We start from the raw sequence: 22636 nt of genomic DNA on the forward strand, positions 1-22636 counted from the left end.
CCCTACTTTGTTTCAAATTATATATGCACTGTGTTTTGAGACTGCATATAGAACTAAAAGAAGGCTGATGTGGTGGAAAATAGTAAAAAATGAAGTCAGAAATGCAGGAAAGTTTTGGAGGCCAAGATAATAACTTTTTTTTGGTGCTGGGGATCAAACTCAGGCCCTTGTTCATGCTAAGTAGGGGCTCTACCCCTGAGGTACATCCTCAGCCCCCATGTTAATAATTTTTATATTTATTCTAAGAACAATGGAAATTATATTAGGCTTGATCATTATCATTTAGTGTGTACAGATAAAGCATAATCTGAGTTAGGAGACTCAAGTGGGGCTAATGAGTACCTTTATGAATGAATTTTCATTCAACAATTTATTAGGAGTACACACAGCTTTAGTATATTCCAGAAATATAAGGATAAATAATATACCGTTAATTCATAGTATGGATAGGGAGTCAAATTGTAAAGAAATCAAAGCCAATGGGAATTGGAAATACAATAAATATACGCAAAAATCATTTTGGGACCCTTGCTCTGCTCTGTAAACAAGCATTAAGCTTGACTAAGGTCAGGAGCTTGAGAGCGTTTTCTGACAACTCATAGTCAGGCGGGTTTTTTTTTTTTTTTTTTTTTTTAATTTCTTTTGAGTACTCTTGGGTAATGGAGGAGATAGTACTCCTTTCTTCCTTAAGAAATATTTAAAATTAGAGAACTGTGGGAATTTTGTCATAAAGAAGGCTAAAACACAAAGAACAGGAGATTTTTGACTTCTTTTTATATTCTGTGAGGATTTTCATCTGGGCAGCGAACTCATCTGAAGAAGTCAACGGTTTTGCCCGGGTTAGTGGCACACTTCAGTAATCACAGTCACTCTGGAGACTGAGGCAGAAGGATCACAAGCTGGAGACCAGCCTGGCAACTCAATGAGACCATGTCTCATTGATAAAATAAAAAAGGCTGCGATGTAGCTCAAAGGTAGAGCACTCCTGGGTTCAATCTCCAGTAGTCGGGGAGGAAAAAAAAAGAAAAAAGAAAAAAGAGTCATGGGTTTTAGAGAAATTCGAAATCATTTTTCCCACCAGTGGACTGAGCTGGCTGGCCGCTCGAGCGGTGCTTCCCCGCCCTCCCGCTAGGGCGGCGCTGTTCGGAAAGCCTCCTTGCCTTTGCGGAAGGCGCCGCTCTTGGCGTTGCGGCATCGCTGACACTCCGAGGCGAGACTTCCTCCGCGGTTGCAGGCTGAGTGCGGCACCGGTGTGGGTTGCAGCTGCAGGACGTTTCTCTGTGCGGCTTGCCATGGAGCGCTCGGGGCCCAGCGAAGGTGCGTTCGGCAAGGCGAGCCGGGGTGGGTGGGCGTGCTGTCCCTGGTGCCGGGCGCCGCACTAACGGGAGCTCCTCTCCTTTTTCTAGCCACAGTGACAGGCTCAGACGCGTCGGGACCCGACCCAGAGCTGGCAGTTACCATGGGCTTCACGGGGTTCGGTGAGTGAATGGCCGGGGCAGAGCCCCGTCTCCTTTTGCAGAGGATTTAAGAACTGAAGGTCGGGAGAGAAGGCCGAGTTGTCACTTCTGCGTTGCACTTTGTGGCGTGCCAACTCCTTTTAGCTTTAGCGTAGACTCTCTAGTTTCTCGACATTTTCCTCTTTCGTCTTCTACCCTTCCCTTCTGTTGGGACCAGTGCACACGACACTTACCGACAAGTCTTGAAAGAAAGGTACAGCTTTTGGGACTTACTCAGAGGAGAACATATGTTGGTGGAAGGAGTTGTCTCTTTGCGTCCTGAAACAGAGCTAAGAAATGGCCTTTTTGGAAAAAAAAAAGGGCGGGGGGAGTCATTAGATAATATTATAATTGTTGTTCGATCCCCCCTTTTTAAAAACATTTATTTATTTATGTATCTTTAGTTTTAGGCGGACACATTATTTTGTTTTTATGTGGTGCTGAGGACCGAACCCAGTGCCTCACGCATGCTAGGCGAGCGCGCTACCACTGAGCCACTACCCCAGCCTCTCGATCCCCCTTTTGTTAAAATTTTTTTTTAATAATGTATGAAATATGATATGTCAAGAGCTTTGTAATGTTTTGAACAACCAATAAAAATATTTTTTAACATTTACTTGTTAGTTGTAGGTGGACACGTACCTTTATTTTATTTTTATGTGGTGCTGAGGATCCAACCCAGTGTCTCACGCATGCTAGGCAAGTGCTCTACCACTGAGCCACAACCCTAGCCCTGTGTCGTCCCTTTAAAAAAAATTTTTTTTAGTAGTTGTAGATGGATAGCATGCCTTTATTTTATGTGCTTATTTTTGTATACCGTGCTAAGGATCGAACCCAGTGCCTCACACGTGCTAGGCAAGCACTCTGCCATGGAGCCCCAGCCCCTGTTCGGTCCCTTTTGCTTCTTTTTCCTCCAGAATCTTTATTTCAATCTTTGTGTGGACCCTAGTTATGGCACATTATGGGGTAAAGAAAAGGGTCTCAAAAAGATGTAGTCATCGGTTAAAAGCATTGCCCTCAGTAAAAATCAAATGTAAATTGTTTTTCCATCCCAGTTTTGCTGGGAACAAATGTCAGGCTAATGTATTTAATTCATTTATTCAGTTCATGTCTTCAGCCATATGTTTACTATCTTCTGGTGAACACAGATCAACAAATAGGTAACTACAATATTTATTTTCATTTCAGATCTTTTTTTTAAAAATTTTAAAACCCTCCCCCCTAATTTCAAAAACAATACTTATTAATAGCAGAAAAATCTAGAGAACACAGTAAATCACAAGGAATGAAGTAAAATCACTCATGATCTAAAAATCAAAACAAAACTTCTCACTTTTTCTGTATTAAGAAAATTAATATACTTATGTGTAAATTTATATTATTAATATTATTATTATTATGTACTGGGGATTGAACCCAGGGATGCTTACCACTGAGCTACATCCCAGTCCTTTTTTTTTTCTAAATATTTTTAGTTGTAGACGGACACAATACTTTATTTCTTTATATTTATATGGTGCTGAGGATTGAACCCAGTGCCTCACACATGCTAGGCAAGTAGTCTACTGCTGAGCCACAACCCTAGCCCCCTAGTCCTTTTTATCTTTTATTTTGAGACAGGTCTTTCTAAGTTGCTGAGGCTGGCCTCAAACTTTAGATCCTCTTGCCCCAGCCTCCCAAGTTGCTGAGATTACAAGCATGCACTATTGTACCCAACAATTTATAATATTACAAAAGACAATATTTTGAGGATTCCTGTATTGTAAAATGTTCTTCCAAAACATGATTTTTTTTTTTTTTTTTTTTTTTGTAGTGCTGGGATTAAATCAAGGGCTTCATATATGCTAAACACATGTTCTACTACTGAGTTATACTGCTGTCCCAAAACACGATTTTGAATGAGTGGATAATATACTAATAGTGCTATAATGTGTAATATTTTTAACTTTCCCTTACATGGTTTGTAATTTAAATTTTTTAAAAATAAGGCTAAAAGAACATTTTTTATGAATAACACTTTTCTTTTTTCTATAAGGCTTTTCATGTGTATTTCTATAGAGTAGATTTCTAAAAGAAGGGCAACTTTCTTTTTTACAATGTAAATATTAAAAAGTATCTAAAAAATTGTATGCATTTTTAAAAGCTGCTTGATAGTTACTGCCATAATGCCCTTCAGAAAGGGTGTTTTAATATATACCAAAGTCAGCAGTTTATAGTAGGAATGCCATTCTTATGATACCCTACCAATGCAGAATACGAATTATCATTTTAAAAAGTGATATGTGAAAAATGTTTATTCTTTTTACTTTGTGTTTTAAAATTACTTTGTGTTTTAAAATGAACATGTGGTTCATTCAAACATTGAGATTCTTCATAATTTCTTTAAACTCTCAAATTTTTGGTGTCCTATTTTTCACCATTATGAATTGATTGTATTGCTAATAATAAAACATGGGACTTACACATTGGGGGCCATTTTTTTAAAAGATGGGCATGGTCTCATTATGTTGCCCTATTTGGGACTGAACTCTTTAGTTTAAATATTTCTCTAGCCTTAACCTCTGGAAGTAGCTGGGACTGCAGATGCACTAAGGGCCAATGTTTGAGGATTTAACCTGAAGGCTTTTGGTTGTGTTCATTATTACATTGTTAATAAATTCTACAATCCAGTATTACATTCCTTTACTCAAGAGTGAGAGGAATGGTCCAGATGTTTATGCCAAGTAGGGGAAAGTTATGGGGATTATCCCCATTTCTACAGCTTTACATTTCACATTTAGTGTTTGGTTCTTTGGGAGTTTTAATACTATGTTTAAGATAATATGCTTAAAAATATAGTTAGTAATTATATATTTTTTTTCCTGCTGTAACAAATTACCACAAATTTAGCATCTTAGAACTAGGCGATAATTAATGGTGTTGTTTTATCAGTCAGAAGTTCAGGTGAGCTGTGCTGCTTTCTCTGCTCTGGTGTCAAGGCAGAAGTGTGGTGTTGGGACGCCTGTTCTCTCATCAGGAGGATCTGGTGTGTGTCAGAAAAATCTGCATCCATGCTCAATACAGTTCCTTGCAGCCTTTCTGTTTGGCTGTCTCTTACCTCCTTAGCATACATGGAGTTCTCTTCAATGTTGTCCTTTTGTCTTCAAGCCAACTTCAGTGCCTTGAGCCCTTCTCCTGCTTTTGAATCTCTTTGAAAAACATATCTGTTTTTCATCTTTGCTTTTTAGGGCTTTGTGATTAAAATGGACTGACTAGAAAAGTCTCCCTATTTTAAAGCCTGTAATCTAATTATATCTGAAAAATCCCTTTTCCATGCACTTGGAATAGTTTCTCATGTTCTAGAGATTAAGGTGTGGACATTCTCCATTCCGCTCAACACACCATGGTTAAGGATCCAGATAAATTAGGGAAGTATAAGGAAGTTGGCCATTTAATGTTACAGGTTGAGCATTCCTAATTGAAACATCTGCAATTCAAACCTTTTGAACATTATGACAGTGTGCAAAAAGTTTTGGATTTTGAATTACGGATGCTTAACCAGTAAAATCTGTGCACATATTCCAAAATTTGAAAAAGCCCCAAATCTGAAATGCTTGTGGTTCTAAGCATTGGATAAGCGATATTCAACCTATACCTAGTATTTGAGGTTACCATTAAAAAGTCTCTGTAGGGCTGTAGCTCAGAGCACTTGCCTAGTACTGGTGAGGCACTGGGTTTGATTCTCAGCACACCACATTTAATAAATAAAATAAAGTAAAATGTTAAATTAAAAAAAATTCTCTGTAATCTAAATTCCTTTTTCCTTGATTTTTTTCTTCTTATTTTGGAGTCTTGATAGAAAGTAAACAGCCTAAGTGGTTATTGATCAGCCAGTAATTATTAAATACCTGAAGTTTGGCCAGCTTATTAAAAGAAAGTCATAGTCTGTCATTTGCTCCTGTTTTAGGAAAAAAAGCTCGCACATTTGACTTGGAAGCTATGTTTGAGCAAACTCGAAGAACAGCTGTGGAAAGAAGTCGGAAGACACTGGGTAAGAAGTTCAGATATTTGTCCTTTTCCTTTTATTGGTTTAAATACTATATGTACTTAGCAAGACTATTTTGACAGTTAAAAGACAGAAAAATATTTTCAAAGTTGTTTAAGGACCATATGTGCTGGTTCTTTTTTACAAGCAGAACTTGAATTCTTTTTTCTTTTTAAACATGGTAAAAGCTGCACCTAAATAGGATAAGAAGGTCTGCATTCTAAAATCTTTTAAAGTGTGTTCTGTGAACAAATAAGGATTCTCAATTAATTTATAGGAATCAGAATAGCAGTTTCTTTATTACCTCTCCTCCCATCTCTGTCTGACTCTCATTTCATTTTTTTCTTTCCTGCTTACAGCGGAACCAGTATTTGGAAGGCTGGGCCAGAGGTGGCTCTCAGAGCTGTTTACACCACTGACTGTTGACCCAGACAGTATAGAAAATTGAGAATACAGTGAATGTGGCTGCTGCTGTTGAATCCCTGCTTTAATGAGTTGTATCAGACATTTAATGAAGGCCTTAATTTCCAGACTGGTTTGATACCAGATGGTTGGCAGTTCTAGGTACCACCTCAGAGTTTTCGGAGAAGACTGACTCCTCTGCTTTCTTTGGATCTGATTCAGCTCATTCTTACACTAGAGAAGGGGCTAGCAATCAGACAGACAGGACTCCTCAAAAAATTCAATTTAAATGAATATTGTTATCGTCCTTGTCATTGTTGGTTTAAAAGTGATAAATGGTTTAGTAGCAATATCTAACATTTAGATTGTGAGCTTGAAACAAAATATTTCTGGTTTTTGGAAGAAAATTGTGTGTGTGTGTGTGTGTGTGTGTGTGTGTGTGTGAGAGTTAAAAAGGCAGCTATGTACATACACTATTTGGTTTTTAATCTTCATTATGTGAAATTTCAAATTACACATACAGTAGTGAACTACCATTTACCTATCACTCAGATTTTAACTACTCTAACAATTCATTGTTGGGCTTGATGGCACAGGCTTGTAAACTCAGTGATTTGGGAGACTAAGAAAGAGGATCGCAAATTCAAGGCAAGACTCAACGAGATCATCAGCAACTTAGCGAGACCCTGTTTCCCCCCCCCAAAATAAAAAAGGTCTGGGGATACAGCTTAGTGATAAAGCACCCCTGGGTTTAATCCCCAGTCCAAAAAGAATAAATAAATAAATAAACAAATAAAGCAAGCTACTGTTCCATTTGCTTCCTTTCTCTAATTACTTTGAGGCAAATCCTAGACATACTGTTTTATCTATAAATATTTAAGCATGTATCATAAAGCAATAAGGATCCTTTTAAAAAACCAGAATATTTTTTTTTAGTTATGAATGGACCTTTATTTTTTATTTATTAATACACGGTGCTGAGAATCAAACCCAGTGCCTCACACATGCTAGGCAAGTGCTCTACCACTGAGCCACAACCCCAGCCCTTAACCAAAGTACTTTATAAAAGCTAGGAAAAACCAAACTGTTTTTCCTTTTCTCACATACTTCATGTCTAACACCAAATGTGTGGGAGTTTTTCCTCTGGCATCAAGCAGTTCTTATATGAACACCAACTGGGTTTTTAGCAACTCAATTCATTTCTGAAACTACTTACCTGGAAACCTCCACAGTACTGCTACCACTTCAGATGTTAATTGCTGGTCCCAGATTGTGACCTGTGTCTCTGATCCACTGACTATAAAATGGCATTCTCATGACCCCCACCTGCTGTACTTGATAGTTTTCTAGGACAGCTTTCAGAGCTTAGGGAAACACTTTACTTAATATTTACTGGTTTATAAAGGATATTCTAATGTATAGAGATGAACAGCCAGGTGAAGTGATGTAGTGGGCAAGGTATGGGTTTGGGTAGATTCAGGGTACACCAATCCCTAAGCTCTTCCACATGTTCAGTAACCTTGAAGTTCAACTATAGTTTTCAAGAGGTTTTATAGAACTTATCTCTAGCCAACCCCCTTTTTTTCCCAGAGTAGTTCTATCCTGAGACTGTCTAGGGGACCTACAGTAATTTACCTCAACTTAAACTGGTGTGATCAAAAGGGGCTCCTAATGAATAACAAAAGACAGTTCGGACAACTCAGGAAATTCTTAAGATTTTAGGAGCTCTGTGGTTGGATATGGGGACAAAGATCAAATATATTTCATATTGTATATCACATGCTATTATCACATCTAAAAAATCAATTTTAATATCAGATACAAAGGTATGTTCTCTGAGATATATTTACAAACATTTCAAGCATTTATAAACATTTTTATGAATGCTTATACTGTCAAAATTTTGGTATATTGTATTTAGTTCTTTATGTATGTCATACAAAATGCTTTGAACAGGGCTGGGATTGTGGCTCAGTGGTAGAGCGCTTGCCTAGCATGTGTGAGGCACTGGGTTCAATCCTTAGCACTACATTAAAAATAAATAAACAAAAAAGGGTATTGTGTCCATCTACAACTTAAAAAAAAAAAAAAGCTTTGAACAGGGAGATATATCTTATTTAGCAATATAAGTTTTGTAGTCCCCAGCAAAATAGGTTCTTAGTATGTATTTGAGGAAATTGAATTTGATTTACAATTGTAATACTACACTTAAAAAAAATCCTGACTATCTGGAAAATATTTTAGGTTGGCACAATCCACTGGAAAAAGCTTGGCATATGGAGCTGGAGAATTTAGGTTCGAAGTTCAGCCCCACAATCTACTAGATGAATAAAGCTGGATGGGTTGTCAAACATCTGATCCTTAAATTCGCTGTTAGGTGGATATGATAAGATCTATCTTGGGGGTTCTTGAAGGGATTATTAATATGTTGGGCATATTATCTTGTAAATAGTCAAGTATATTTTTATTTTTAAATCCTATAATTTTTCTTCATAAAACATGTATGTACTCTACCTAAGAGAAATTTCAGGGAATCATTAGATTTTTACATTTCTGAAAAATTGTCTCAAGACTGTTCTTAATATTTATTAACAAGTTAATTGTATTAAGCTCTCTTGATTTAGTATTATGTTCTTGGACTTGGACTGCTGTTTATACCTCTGATTTTAACAACTGAATCTACATTGATGTCTGTTTGTAAGATCTGCTTAGCTGTAGTATGTAAATGGAAAATGTGATTTGGGATAATTTATTGGAATATGGTAGTAATCTTCACTGTCTGGGAAGTTATTCATTGGAAGACATTATTTTTGTGTTTGCCCAATTTGGCAATTAAATTACATCCAGACAATTGGATTGACATACAATTTGACTTTAAAATTGGCACATTTAAATATAGGCATTATTAATTTCATGATTAGTATTGGGGTCTTTACCTGGGCATTGGTTCACACGGGGGGCAATAAGACCTTAACACTCTTAATAGTAAGTGTAATTGTCTTTGTATGTGGATGTGAACTGTTTTGGTTCTAAATGCCCTAGTAGAAAGAATGAATTACTATAAAATCTTAATAAAATATGTGTTAAGAAATGTATGGAAGTTATACAAATTGTTTTAATAAGTCCTGTATGTTCCTGAAAGCTATAAGATATGAAAGACATAGACCCCTTAAAAAATCATGAGGAAATAAATAGGGAAGAAAAATTTTCTTTTATTCAGATATTTAATTTTGGTGTGATTATGCTTTGGGTGAATTATGAATTTTTTTCTGTTACTTGATGGAAAAAACTATTTTAAGGTAGGATTTGAATCTAATGTCAGTGGATGACTTAATGATCCTGAAAAGAGATAATTGTTGCAGAAATTTCAGAAATTAGACAAGCTTTAGGAAGAATTTTATTTTCCCCTGAAACATTTTTTTCCTCTCCAGCTAAATTCTTCTTCATCTTATGAATCTATGTTATGTTTTACTTTTCCTTGGAATTGTTTTAATATCTCTTGGGTATCATAGTTGTTCCTCACTTGTATTTTTATAAAACTATAAATTATAAATTTATTTACATATTGTTAATGTCTAAAGCTACAACTTTGTTCTTTGTTTTCATATGTACTGTGCCTAACAGCTTTATCTGTAGTAGTTACATCCCTAAGTTTTTTAAAAATTTCTTTTAGTTGTTGATGGAAACTTTATTTTATTCATTTTATTTATATGTGCTATTGAGAATTGAACCCAGTGCCTCACACATGCACACATGTGAGGCAAGTGCTCTACCACTCAGCCACAACCCCAGCCCCACATACCTAAATATTTTTTTTCATTTATTTTTTGAAGTTGTAGATGAACATAATACCTTTATTTTATATATATAAAATATATAAATATATATACATATATATATTTAGTTTAGATGGGCATAATATCTTTATTTTTATGTGGTGCTGAGGATCGAACTTAGTGCCTCACACGTGCTAGGCAAGCAGTCTGTCACTGAGCTACAGCCCCAGCCCATTTTCCCTAAATATTTAATGGAGAAATGTAGTTAATGTAATTGAAACAGTCTCATCTAGTTTCTTATTCGTTAGTATTTTGCCATTAAACAGATTTTAAATTAAATTTTTATGAAATTGGTAGGCCAGTGAGTTTTTTTTTTTTAAAGAGAAGAGTGAGAGAGAGAGAATTTTTTAATGTTTATTTTTTAATTTTAGGCGGGCACAACATCATAGTTTGTATGTGGTGCTGAGGATGGAACCCAGGCCGCACGCATGCCAGGTGAGCGCGCTACCACTTGAGCCACATCCCCAGCCCCAAGTGAGTTGTTAAAAATTAACAAAAGTGGGGTTGTGGTTGTGGCTCAGTGGCAAAACAGAACGCTTGCCTAGCATGTGTGAGGCACTGGGTTCAATCCTCAGTACCACACATAAATAAATATATAAAAACTAAAGGTACATCAACAACTCAAAAAAAAAATATATATATATATATAAAGAAGCCAAATGAATCATTTCAGCAAGGTTTAAGTACTGTGGGTAAAGAGAATATCACAATTAGAAAACATTTGTTTTAACTTATATTTCTAGTAATCTTATTTCCTTTACATTTTATCTTAACTTATTTCTTCCTACTAAGTAGTTACTATAGTGAAATTTTCAGGTGCTGAATTACATTTATCGGAATCTGCAGTTTCTGTGAATCCGTCCAGAAGGGACAGTTGTTTTGGATAGTTTGCTGTTAACTTAAAGTTGTATACATATGGGATGCTTTTATTTTTTTTTTAAATCTTTTGTTTAAGTTGTAGTTTGACACAATATTTTTATTTTTATGTGGTGTTGAGGATTGAACCCAGTGCCTTGCACATGCTAGGTGAGTGAGTGTTCTACCGCTGAGCCACAATCCCAGCCATGGCCCTCCTCCCCCCACCCCCCACCTCGCCTTTTTTTTTTTTTTTTTTTTTTTTTTTAAGACAAATTGTTACCCAAAAGTAGTAGCTATAGGGAGGGGCCCAGCTTTGCCTGTGCATAATGATGCCTCCCATCTGGAGAAAATTATTTTCTTAGCGAGGAAAAGATAATGAGGCTAATAATTTAGCAAATAAAATTTCTGCGTCGTTATCTTCATTATTAAGGACAGAATTGGCCCCAAGCTTATCCTATGGGATAAGCTGAGAGTACGAATGTCCCCTCAACGTGTAAGTGTTGGAGGGATGACTGAAAGCAGAAAGAGAGTAGGAGCCAAACTGGCTCAATCTAAATTCTAGATACTATGCTTCTATTTTTTTTTTTTTAAATTCAGCTTCATCCATAGAAGAATACAGAATTATTGACTCTTTTTACCCATCTCAGTTCAGTGGATAGCAGAGAAAATCAACATGAGCTGGAATTATAGTTTGTCTTGCCTCTTCCCTGAGAGATTTTATCTTCCAGATTCTACTTGAAAGACTAGTTCCTTGTTGATACTTGCTGGTTATCTCTTTGTTTCTCTTCTTTCACATTCCAGCAACAAGACACTAAAGAATACAACATTGCAGTTAATAAATGTCCTTTGCTACTGCTTAACTGGATGTACAATATTGTATTTTGTTATTAAACAAAGGAAAAAAAATGTTAAAGATTATCTCAGGTTATTAAGAGAGGTAGCAACTTAGAATCAAACTATATAATTCTTTTTCTTTTCAGTACTGGGGATTGAATCCTGGAACACTCTACCACTAAGCTACATCCCAGCCCTTTTTTTTGTTCTAACTTGAAATAGGATTTTGTTAAATTGCTAAGGATGACCTTCAACTAGTGATCCTCTTGCCCAAGCCTCTTGAGTACCTGAGATTAGAAGTGTGTGCCATATAATTTTTTCCTACCTAAGTACCCTCTCCAGTTGCAAAGTGAGATTACCAGAGGAAAAAAACTGAATTTTGTGAATAATTTTTTTCCTTTTTAAAATAAACAACTCTAGAAATCTATAATAAAGGGGAAAATTTTCTAGAATTTTGGTAGGTAGTCTTGACTAAAAATCCAGTGTAGGAAATTCAGAAATGAAAAAAGCACTGTTTCTGGTTTAAAATGTAACAAGTAAATTACCTAAAATCTCACCTCTGGAGTCTTTTTTACATATCACCTTCTTTTATCATTTTATATTGTGCCTTCATGGTTCATAGACTATTCACATGCTAATTTGCTTTGCAACTCTGTTAATATTTTCTACATTTCTACATTTTCCATCTGTTTTTATTGGTTGCATTTTATGTTGTCATGCAGTAATTTTGTTCAATTTTTTCCTATTGATCATTTAGTTAGTAACTTTTCTTTTTAACTTTATTGTGGTAAAATAGAAGATAAAATTGATCATCGTAACAATTTGTAAGTTTTTAGTTTTGTGCAACTATCAACACCGTTCATCTCTGTTGATTCTGTTCATCACATAAAAGTAAAACTTTATACCTATTAAATAATAACTTCTCGTTCCTCCTCCCCCCAAGTCCTTTGTCTCTGATTTTAGCTACTCTGTATTACCTCATGCATCATATAGTATTTGTAATGGTATCATACAGTATTTATCTTTCTTTTTTGTTTGATTTGTTTCACTCAGCATTGCATCCTTGAATTTCCTTTTCATGGCTTGAATAATATTCCATTGTATGGATATACCACATTTTGCTTATCCTTTCTTCTGTAGATGGACACTTTGGTTCCTTCCACATTTTAGCTGTTGTGAGTAATGGTGCTATGAACATAGATGTACAAACGCCTTTGTAAAATTATGCTTTCAATTTTTCTGAATATATTTTTTTCTAGAAGTAAATTGCTGGATCACGTGGTAATTCTGTGTTTAATTTTTTAAGGAACTATCACTGTTCTCCATCGTGGCTGTGCCATGGCTAATTTACTATTGTTGGTAATACTCTAAATCACATTTTAAGTTTTGAAGTCTAACTGTTGGAATTTCTTAAAATAATCTTTTCAGAAGCAAGAGAAAAAGAAGAAGAAATGAACAGAGAGAAAGAATTAAGAAGACAAAGTGAAGATATTGAACCCACACCATCAGGCTCAAATATGGCCAGAGATTGCTCAAAATCATTATCCAGGTGCCTGATTCTCTCAGAAGGCTTCTATTAAACTATTATTTTTCTAAGTGTTCATAACACAATTTAGACAAAGATCCTGATATTAAAAGCTTATATAGGAGGCCGAGTCAGGTGGATTGTGAGTTCAAAGCCAGCCTCAGCAAAAGCGATGCGTTAAGCAACTCAGTGTGACTTGTCTCTAAATAAAATACAAAATAGGGCTGGGGATATGGCTCAGAAGTCGAGTACCCCTGAGTTCAATCCCACTCAAAGAAAAAGCTTATTATATAAGAGGCAATTATCTGTTCCTAGGCCATGAAAAAGTCCTATGTCCTATTGAAATAAGTGGGATTTTATTTATTTATTTGGTACTTGAGATTGAACCCAGAGACACTTTGCCACTGAGCTACATCCCTAGCTCTTTATATTTTTTTTATTTTGAGACAGGGTCTCACTAAGTTTTTTAGGGCCTTACTAAGTTGCTGAGGCTGGCCTTGAACTTGTGATTCTCCTCCCTTATCTTCCAGAGTTGCTGGGATTATAGGCTTTTGTCACTTCATCCAGCTCAATGGGATTTTAAAAAAGTATTCCATATGATATGTTTAAATCTATGCATTTTAAAAATTACTTTAAAGTGAAGCTTAATACTAAACTAATTATTAAGAACTTTAAAGAGTATGAACATAGATAGAAACCAAATCTGGGTGGAATAATAAAAAAACCCTAAGGTTTAGATTACTATTATTGATATTTTTATGGTTGAGAATCAAACCCATGGCCTTGGCATTTTAGGTAAGCCTTTTATCACTGAGCTATATCCCCTGTCCTACATATATTATTAATTGTCAAATTGGTTCCATAAACTTTTCATTGTTTAAATATAATATGCTGGGCAAAATCTACCATGGAATTGATTTACTTCTATTCTTGGATAAAAGTATAAATGCAAAAACTCATGCTATATAATTTCATTTTTTTGCTCACCTATTCTTTGGTGTAGATCTTTAGTACCTCAGTCTAGACTCTTGAGCAGAACCTTAAGTCTATATCTTGGTGTTTGCTAGAGTTTGTGTCTATTGGGAAGCAGAATGGGACTAGAAGTCCAAGTCTCCCTTTTAATTTTTTGGTACTGGGGATTGAACCAAGGGACAATTTATCACTGAGGAACATCCCAGCCTTTTTTTGTGGAGTTGGGGGGGAGGTACTAGAGATTGAACTCATGAGCACTTAACCACTGAGCCATATCCCCAGCCCTATTTCGTACTTTACTTAGAGACAGGGTCTCACTGAGTTACTTAGAAAATGTAGGAAAAACAATTTTGTTTATGAATGTAGTTCCTAAATTGAAATTGTATAACCATAGACATTATTTAATGCTTACTTAAAAATCTCCTTAAAAAGTCTTCTGAGAGCTGAGGGCACTCCTGTAATCCAGTGGCTTGGGAGGCTGAGGCAGAAGGATCAAGAGTTCAAAGCCAGCCTCAGCAATGGCAAGGCACTAAGCAACTCAGTGAGACCCTGTCTCTAAAAATAGGGCTGGGAATGTGGCTCAGTGGTTGAGTGCCCCTGAGTTCAATCCTTGGTACCATCCCCCGCCAAAAGAAAAAAAGAAAAAAGAAAAAGAGTCTTCTGTGAAAGAGGATTTGATGCTTCTCTATTTTCTCATCCAATATATGCTATTTCTCATGCTCTAGTTTATGTTTTGGTACCACATTAAATCAAGGCATATTTTTAAATATGGAATATATTCTGTTTTCTATCAAAGACATTTTTGGAAATAATTTCATGGACTTTGTTTTATTTGGGTACATTAGAAGCAAAACACCAGAAATGGAGTTAGAAGCTACATAAAACCTAATGCATTTTATCCAGATTTTATGTGGGTATTAAGGCTGGATAATTAGCCATGAAATCAGCACAGATAACTTTAGTTCTCAGTTTAATGCTTATTTTTGAATTAGTTAACTTAGCATGGGTACTAAGGATCAACATTTTAGTTTAGAGCTCTAGAGGCTTTGAATAAATTTGCATTAAGAAGTTCTGTGGGGGCTGGGGATGTGGCTCAAGCTGTAGCGCGCTCGCCTGGCATGCGTGCGGCCCGGGTTCGATCCTCAGCACCACATACCAACAAAGATGTTGTGTCCGCCAAGAACTAAAAAATAAATATTAAAAAAAAATATTAAAAAAAAAAAGAAGTTCTGTGGCTTCTAAATGCATATAGCTGGAAGTTGTCCTTTAATCACAAGGAAGATAATTTGATGAGAGTAAATAACTTAATATATATTTGTTGAATCATTCAGTAGTTTATTCATTAAGCATCGTCTGTGGAGTAGACACTGTTTTAGGCACTGGGGATATAGCAGTGAGTCAGGTAAGAACTCTGTTCTAATGGAGCTCATATTGGGGTGGGATATTTTAGGGAGTGGACAACAGACTATAAACAACTAAATAACCAATCAAATAAGATAATTTAGCATACATGTAATGAAGATTAGAAATGTAAGGTAATTAAGGTAATAGTGCCTTGGGGATGTGTGAAAATTTAGAGAAGTTGTGTTCTGACGCCTGTTTGAGGTGGTGATAGTTGAGGAAGCCTGAATGGTGGCAAAGAAGCCATATAACAAACTATGGAAAGAGTGACCTGGAAAAGAGAACTGCAGTGCAAAGACCCTCGTGGTGAATCAAGCTTAAACTGTTAAATTAAGAAAGTAAGCATATGGGGCTGGATATGGTGAGCTGGCCAGCTTAAATCTTTAAGGAGGTTTTATAGCTCTTTGTGTAAGGATAATGTGTTTGTGAGAATGTATTCCCTCCTGTGTTGAATCTAGATGAAAATAAAAAGAAAAATCCAATTTTTCCCATCAGTAATTGTTGAGTAACCTTCTATATGTCAAGCATCTCTTAGATGCAAGAAAGAGCAGTGAGCAAAACATAAATTTCTTCTTTCATGGAGCTAACATACCTGAGATACTTTATTAGAAGGTTCTGATGCTTTTAATCTTTCAAAACATTTGAAAGATTAAAAAAGATTAATTGATACTATAAGTAGTGCTGAATTCTCATCTCTCTGGAGATGGGATGGAGGTATGGTGGATATTGGTGGCTCTCAAAATGCCTAGAGATGTTTGATTAGAGACCTTAAATGTGGTCATAAGTGTCTCAAAACATTTTAGATTAAAAGAAAATGGCTGGGGCTGGGGATGTGGCTCAAGTGGTAGCACGCTCGCCTGGCATGCGTGCGGCCTGGGTTCGATCCTCAGCACCACATACAAACAAAGATGTTGTGTCTGCTGAAAACTAAAAAATAAATATTAAAAAATTATCTCTGTCTCTCTCTTAAAAAAAAATAAAGAAAATGGCTGGATGAACGAGGTGGTGCATATCTGTAAGCAACTCAGGAGGCTGAGGCAGGTGGATTGCAAATTTGAGACCAGCTTTGGCAATTTAGTGAAACCCTGCCTCACAAAAATAACAGAAGTGGGAAGGGCTTTCCTGGCATGTGAAGCTCTGGGTTCACTTCTCAGTACTGGGGAAAAATGAATAAATGGGAATCTGTATATGCCTTAGTGAAGATGTGTTTTAGAATCCAAGATTGCTAGTTTTAACTTAAAATGTTGGCAGTTTGGCAAACTTGGATTACTACTCAGAAATAATTTGTTGTTTAGGATTTGTATTGGAGCATTTTAGGAGTTATATTAACTCTCTTACACGAATGGCTTTATTTGCTCCTGTGGCAGTGATTCAATTCAGATATAGTTAATAGAGTCATTGGTTATCTCAAAGGTTTTCACTCTTATGGTTCTATTATTTTATAGTTTTTCTTTGTTGTTCTCTTTATGAGTAACAATGATTTAATGAGCCTCTAATGTATAATTGCTGTGACTTGTTATCTTTGACTTAAGTTTGGGTAAGATAATTAGGAATTTTTTTTTTTACTTTCTTAAGATAAAAATAATATTTGAGTTTGTGCTAGTTAGATTTTCATTACAGTGACAGAATACCTGACATAAACAACTTAAATGCAGGAAAGATTTATTTTGGCCCTCATGGATTTAGTTCATGGTCAGCTAGCTCCACTGTTTCTGAGCCTATGATGAGACAGAAAATCATGGGGGAGGGAAATGGCGGAGCAAATCGCTCAACTCATATGGCCAGGAAGCAAAGAGAGTGGGGAAGGGGCCAGGGACAAGATGTACTCTTTAAAGGCATGCCCCTGTGAACTACTTCCTCCAACTGGGCCCCACCTTCTGATAGCCCATTCATCTATCAATCCATAAGTGAATTCACCTATTGATGAGATCAGAGCCCTCATGATCCATTTACTTCCCCAAAGCTTCCTCTCTGAACGTTACTGCATTGGGGACCTTCAATTCTTCAACATAAGCCTTTGGGTGACATTCTAGATCTAAATTGTAACATTTCTATATTTAATGTTTGAATTACCAATTGAAAAACTCAAGTGTTAAAAGAAGAGGCAGGGGGCTGGGGTTGTGACTCAGTGGTAGAATGCTCACTTAGCATGTGTGAGGCCCTGGGTTTGATCCTCAGCACCACATAAAAAATAAAAAATAAAATAAAGGTATTATGTCCATCGACAATTAAAAATATTCTTTAAAAAAATAAAAAAAGGCAGGATTTTCTGAACAATACGGTATACTTAGAGGTAGAGTTTTTATAGTAGCAGAGGCAAATCATTTCTTTTTTTCTTAATTTTTAGGGATACCAGTAGCAGTGAAAGTGAAGACACTTCTGATTCTTCTTCTGATGAGTTAATTGGTCCTCCTTTACCTCCTAAAATGGTAGGAGAACCAGTTAATCTTATGGAGGAAGATATCCTTGGGCCTTTACCCCCACCGCTTTATGAAGAAGGAGAAGATGATGATGATGACGAAGGAGAAGATGAAGGGGAAGAGGAAGTAAGTATTCAGGTATAATTTAAGAATTCATGGGAGTGGCATCTTTATTTTTAAATTTTTTTTTTGGTACCAGGGATTGAACTCAGGGCCACTCGACTTCTGAGCCATATCCTCAGCCGTATTTTGTATTTTATTTAGAGTCTCACTGAGTTGCTTAGCACCTTGATGTTGCTGAGGCTGGCTTTGAACTCACTATCCTCCTGTCAGCCTCCCGAGCCTCTGGGATTACAGGCAAGCGCCACTGTGCCCTTCAGGGAGCGCCATCTTTAAAACAGTGTAGAGATGAATTTCCTGCTAAACTGTTAATCATGAGTAAGAATAAAGGAACAGAAAACAAAACAAAACAAATCTGAAAAATGCTAGAAGAAGGAAACACAGCTAAAAACTAATAAGTGGAGATAATGTGTTAAAAAGAAATTAATATTACATTTTATTAAATCTATACATTCAGTATAAATAATGAAGAAAGCATGGGGAAGATTTAAATTGGATCTAAAATTATCAACAATGAAGTGGAAGATGGGAGAGTGGGATTAGAATTCGTTCATTTCGACATCTTTGAATTATTTTGGAGGAGAGTAGAGCTATTAGTTAACTTGATACTAGTTTAAGTTCAATGTATAAGTTACAGTTTTAAGAATAATTCCCCAAAGAGTGGAAATAGAATACATAATCTCCAAATAGTGAAAGGAAACTTGATAAAAGTACATATTTGACACTTGGAGTAGATGATTTTTCAAATATCTCCTTTCTCTGTGACAAATGATTTTTAGTAGTAATTAAGAAATGAAATGAATAGTAATGATAAGAAAAGAAATAGCTTTTGTCAATCTGTTAGGAATTTTGTCAAAATTGGTATTTGAGTATTCATGTTCATGGACTCACTATACCAAATTTGTCAGTTGACCAAATAAAGTTTTTTTTTAATTTTTTTTTTTGTTTTAGGTGGACACATATCTTTATTTATTTTTACGTGGTGCTGAGGATCCAACCCAGTGCCTTGCGCATGCCAGGCCAGCGCGTTACCACTTGAGCCACATCCCCAGCCCCCAAATAAAGCTTTAAATTTAAATTTGTAATCTTTATCACATAAAACAATGTGTGTGTGTGTGTGTGTGTGTGTGTGTGTGTATACACATGTGTGTGAGCCTTTATAAAATTAGGAAAAGTTGATAATTTCGTTAAAAATCTTGTTTTAATAATAAATTCTATTAATTGCAATTTAAAAAAAATTTTAGTTTGTTTTAATTAGTTATACATGATAGTGGAATGCATTTGTGCATTACCGTGCCCCAGGTTTTACTCTTGACTGGACTACTATAATAGTCATTTAGGGAATAAACAGTAGCAAAATATAGATACAGGGAGGCAACATAGAGTAGTCATTAAGAGAGTAGGTTCTGGAGCTGGGGATGTGGCTCAAGCGGTAGCGCGCTCGCCTGGCATGCGTGTGGCCCGGGTTCGATCCTCAGCACCACATATAAACAAAGATGTTGTGTCCACCGAGAACTAAAAAATAAATTAAAAAAAAAAAAGAGAGTAGGTTCTGTAGCCAAATGGGGCTCTTTTACCTCAAAACAGTAATTTTTGGCAAATTACTTAGCCTCTCCGTGTCTGTCTTTTATAAAATAAGACTATCAACTCAAATTGTGTGGACCTATTGAATGAGTGAATGTATATATACAGAATCTTTAGTATGGTGTCTGATATTTAAAGTGCTTAATTAATGTTTGCTACTATTATTAAGGTCATTTATTTTAACAGTAAAACAGGGAATTGAAAAAAACAGTTTATAATAAAAGCATTTAAAAATGAAACTAAAAGGGAAGTTTCATACTATGTTAAATAAGTTATTTATGCTTCCTTATAGCAGTCAGGTTTATAATAATTAAGGAGCAATAGATACATTCTCTTTAAAATTAGGAATTAAATAGAGATGACAGCTGTCACATTACTAATATTATAGACATTTAAATTTTTAAAAAATATTTATTTATTTTTTTAGTTTTAGGTGGACACAATATCTTTATTTTATTTTTACGTGGTGTTGCAGATCGAACCCAGTGCCCTGTGCATGCCAGGCGAGTGTGCTACTGCTTGAGCCATATCCCCAGCCCAGACATTTAAATTTTTGTATTTATTTTTTGGTTGTAGTTGAACACAATACCTTTATTTATTTATTTATTCTTATGTGGTATTGAGGATTGAACCCAGGGCCTCGCACATGGTAGTCAAGCACTCTACCACTGAGCCCCCCAATTTTTTTTTTTTAAAGAGAGTGAGAGAGAGAGGGAGAGAGAAAGAATTTTTTTTTTTTTTAGTATTCTTTAGATTTCGGCGGACACAACATCTTTGTTGGTATGTGGTGCTGAGGATCGAACCCGGGCCGCACGCATGCCAGGCGAGCGCACTACCACTTGAGCCACAACCCCAGCCCCAATTTTTTTTAATTTTAACTTTTTGGTACCAGGGATTGAATCCAGGGACATTTAACCACTGAGCCACATCCCCAGCTCTTTTTTAAAAATTTGAGACAGGGCGAGATCTCGCTAAGTTGCTGAGGCTGGGTTTGAACTTGTGATCCTCTTGCCTCAGCCTCCCAGACTGTTGGGATTACAGGTGTGTGCCACCATGCCTGGTGTATTAGAGGCATTTTTGCTAATTAAGGGTAACTGAAATGATCAGGACTAATTAGAAATGAGAATATTATTAGAGTTGATTTGGCTGTACCTTAAAATGAATTAATAAGAGAAGTTATAATAGATTAACAGTGTGTATTTTAAGGGTTAAAAATGAAAGGGATAATGTTTCACAACAAGAACAACAACAAAAAATTAGGAAAGTTAGGAAAAGATGTGTCTGAATATTAAGAATATAAAGCTTTCCAATAATAAAAGAATTTGAATAAGAAGCATTAAATAATCAGTGAATCATAAAAGAATTTGAATAAGAAGCATTAAATAATCAGTGAATAATAAAAGAATTTGAATAAGCATTAAATAATCAGTGAATATTTTTTAGTTTTCTTTTTCTTTCATCCTACAGAAATTAATTAATTAACCCAACCTTATTTCCTTGCCTAAACCTGGCTATTAAGTTATCGTGTTGCTGTTTACATCCAGACGGTTAATGCTACTTTAACAGTACTATGCTATCTCCTGTATTTGGTAGCCTGTGAGGTTGAGCCTTGAGCTGCTGGTAACTGAAAATTCAAAATAGCTGTGGTTTAACCAAGATAAAAATGTTTTTTTCTTTCTCAGTGAATTAGTCATTAAATGGACCAGACTGATTTGCAGGTTCAGAATATTCCAGACTTAGGTTGCCTCTGTTTTTTTTTTTCCCCCCATGACAATCCTCAATTTATGAGCTTCAAGATGGATGCTCAAGAGATTGCCATTATTTGTACAGTTCTGTTAGTAGAAAGACAGAAAGGATAAAGTAAAGAAGGCTAATAGTTTTGAAATTTACATTTTTCTTTCATTTAAGAAGTATAATATTTATTTTGGAAATCAGAAATTCAGCTTCCAATACCAAAGGATGGATTATAGAGGGCAACTAGCCACTATGCACTGAATGTATATTTATACTCAGTGTTTGGTACTTTCAGTTATAGCAATAGTAAATTATTTATTTACTTTGGTTTTTATGTCTTTTTAGCCATTGTGAATAGTCCTTTGATACTGTATGGCACACGTACACACACACACACACACACACACACACATTTATTTATTCATTATGCATATTTTATTTTACTGCATACATTGTGAATATTAGCTCCTTTCTCCAAAGGAACAGAACATGAAATTTATGGATACTGATACAGTTTTCAAACTCTTAGGATTTGTTTTCTGTATTAACATGCATGGATTTAATTTTAATTATTTTTGTGTCTGGCTGATTCTCTTGTTTGCTTATTTTACTGTTTTTCTTCAGAAATGAATTGTAGTCTTTATGGTTCATTTAATTAACCTATTAAGGTTCAGCTTTTCAATTTCAGTTTCTGTGAACATTTCAACAAAACCAACCAAGGTGAATTAAAATAGATTAGGAATCATAATATAGAGGTTGCATATCCTTTCATATATATGTACTTTTTCAAATATATATGTATTTTTCAGATGTTTTAATCACTTACCTATTGCTTTTCTCAAAAAGTAGACCTCTAAAAACAGTAATTTTTTCAAAGTTTTCACAAGTGGTGTATTTGTTGCTCAATTTAGGTTTTTATAGGTATTTCACATCTGGGATGATAGGACAAAAAGGGTTAAGGAAAGCTTTATGAAACTTGTTTCAGCAAAGATCTAGGCAAGCTTGACTATATGTCCATCTCTTTCACTTATATACAGAATCATGGGGAATGCCCATCAGGTAAAGGAAGATAGAAAAACTGTCTTTTTTTCTTTAACTTTACAAAAGAATTTTCAGTAAAAGATCTTAATAGAAAGTACATTTTGAATGTTTCACTGTTTAGGGAATATTCCTTGTTAAGTAAGCAAGTTATAGGTCTAAACAAAATAAGCTATTTGCCTTCAGTTGAATTTATGGTTATCATTTTTAATAGCAGGTTTTACGCACTCTTCTTTATTATTTATACAACTAACATAAGTAATTTCTTAGCACTGGGTTCATTAGTAATTCAGAATATTTTTTCAATGACATGTCTTATCTTTCATCAGAATGGAGTGATACATAGAAGATCTGATTGATAAATGTATCAGACCTCACCAATCCTGTTTGCC

The 22636-nt window shown here is 35.4% G+C and overlaps 1 protein-coding gene across 2 annotated transcripts in view; it reads left to right on the forward strand.

Moving 5' to 3' along the window:
* WDR70 (WD repeat domain 70) overlaps positions 1-22636 on the forward strand; it is a 335155-nt gene that overhangs the window by 11688 nt on the left and 300831 nt on the right. Inside the window, exons 2-6 of one of the 2 annotated variants that reach the window (XM_081284615.1) lie at positions 1082-1317; positions 1407-1478; positions 5443-5526; positions 12879-12999; positions 17696-17906. In XM_081284615.1, the coding sequence (XP_081140741.1) occupies positions 1082-1317; positions 1407-1478; positions 5443-5526; positions 12879-12999; positions 17696-17906 (724 nt within the window). The remainder of the gene's footprint in view (positions 1-1081; positions 1318-1406; positions 1479-5442; positions 5527-12878; positions 13000-17695; positions 17907-22636) is intronic. The other variant, XM_081284616.1, reaches the window with a different exon arrangement.

The sequence above is a fragment of the Spermophilus citellus genome (assembly GCF_964194105.1).
Source record: "Spermophilus citellus genome assembly, chromosome: 1".
In the NCBI taxonomy this organism is placed as follows: domain Eukaryota; kingdom Metazoa; phylum Chordata; class Mammalia; order Rodentia; family Sciuridae; genus Spermophilus; species Spermophilus citellus.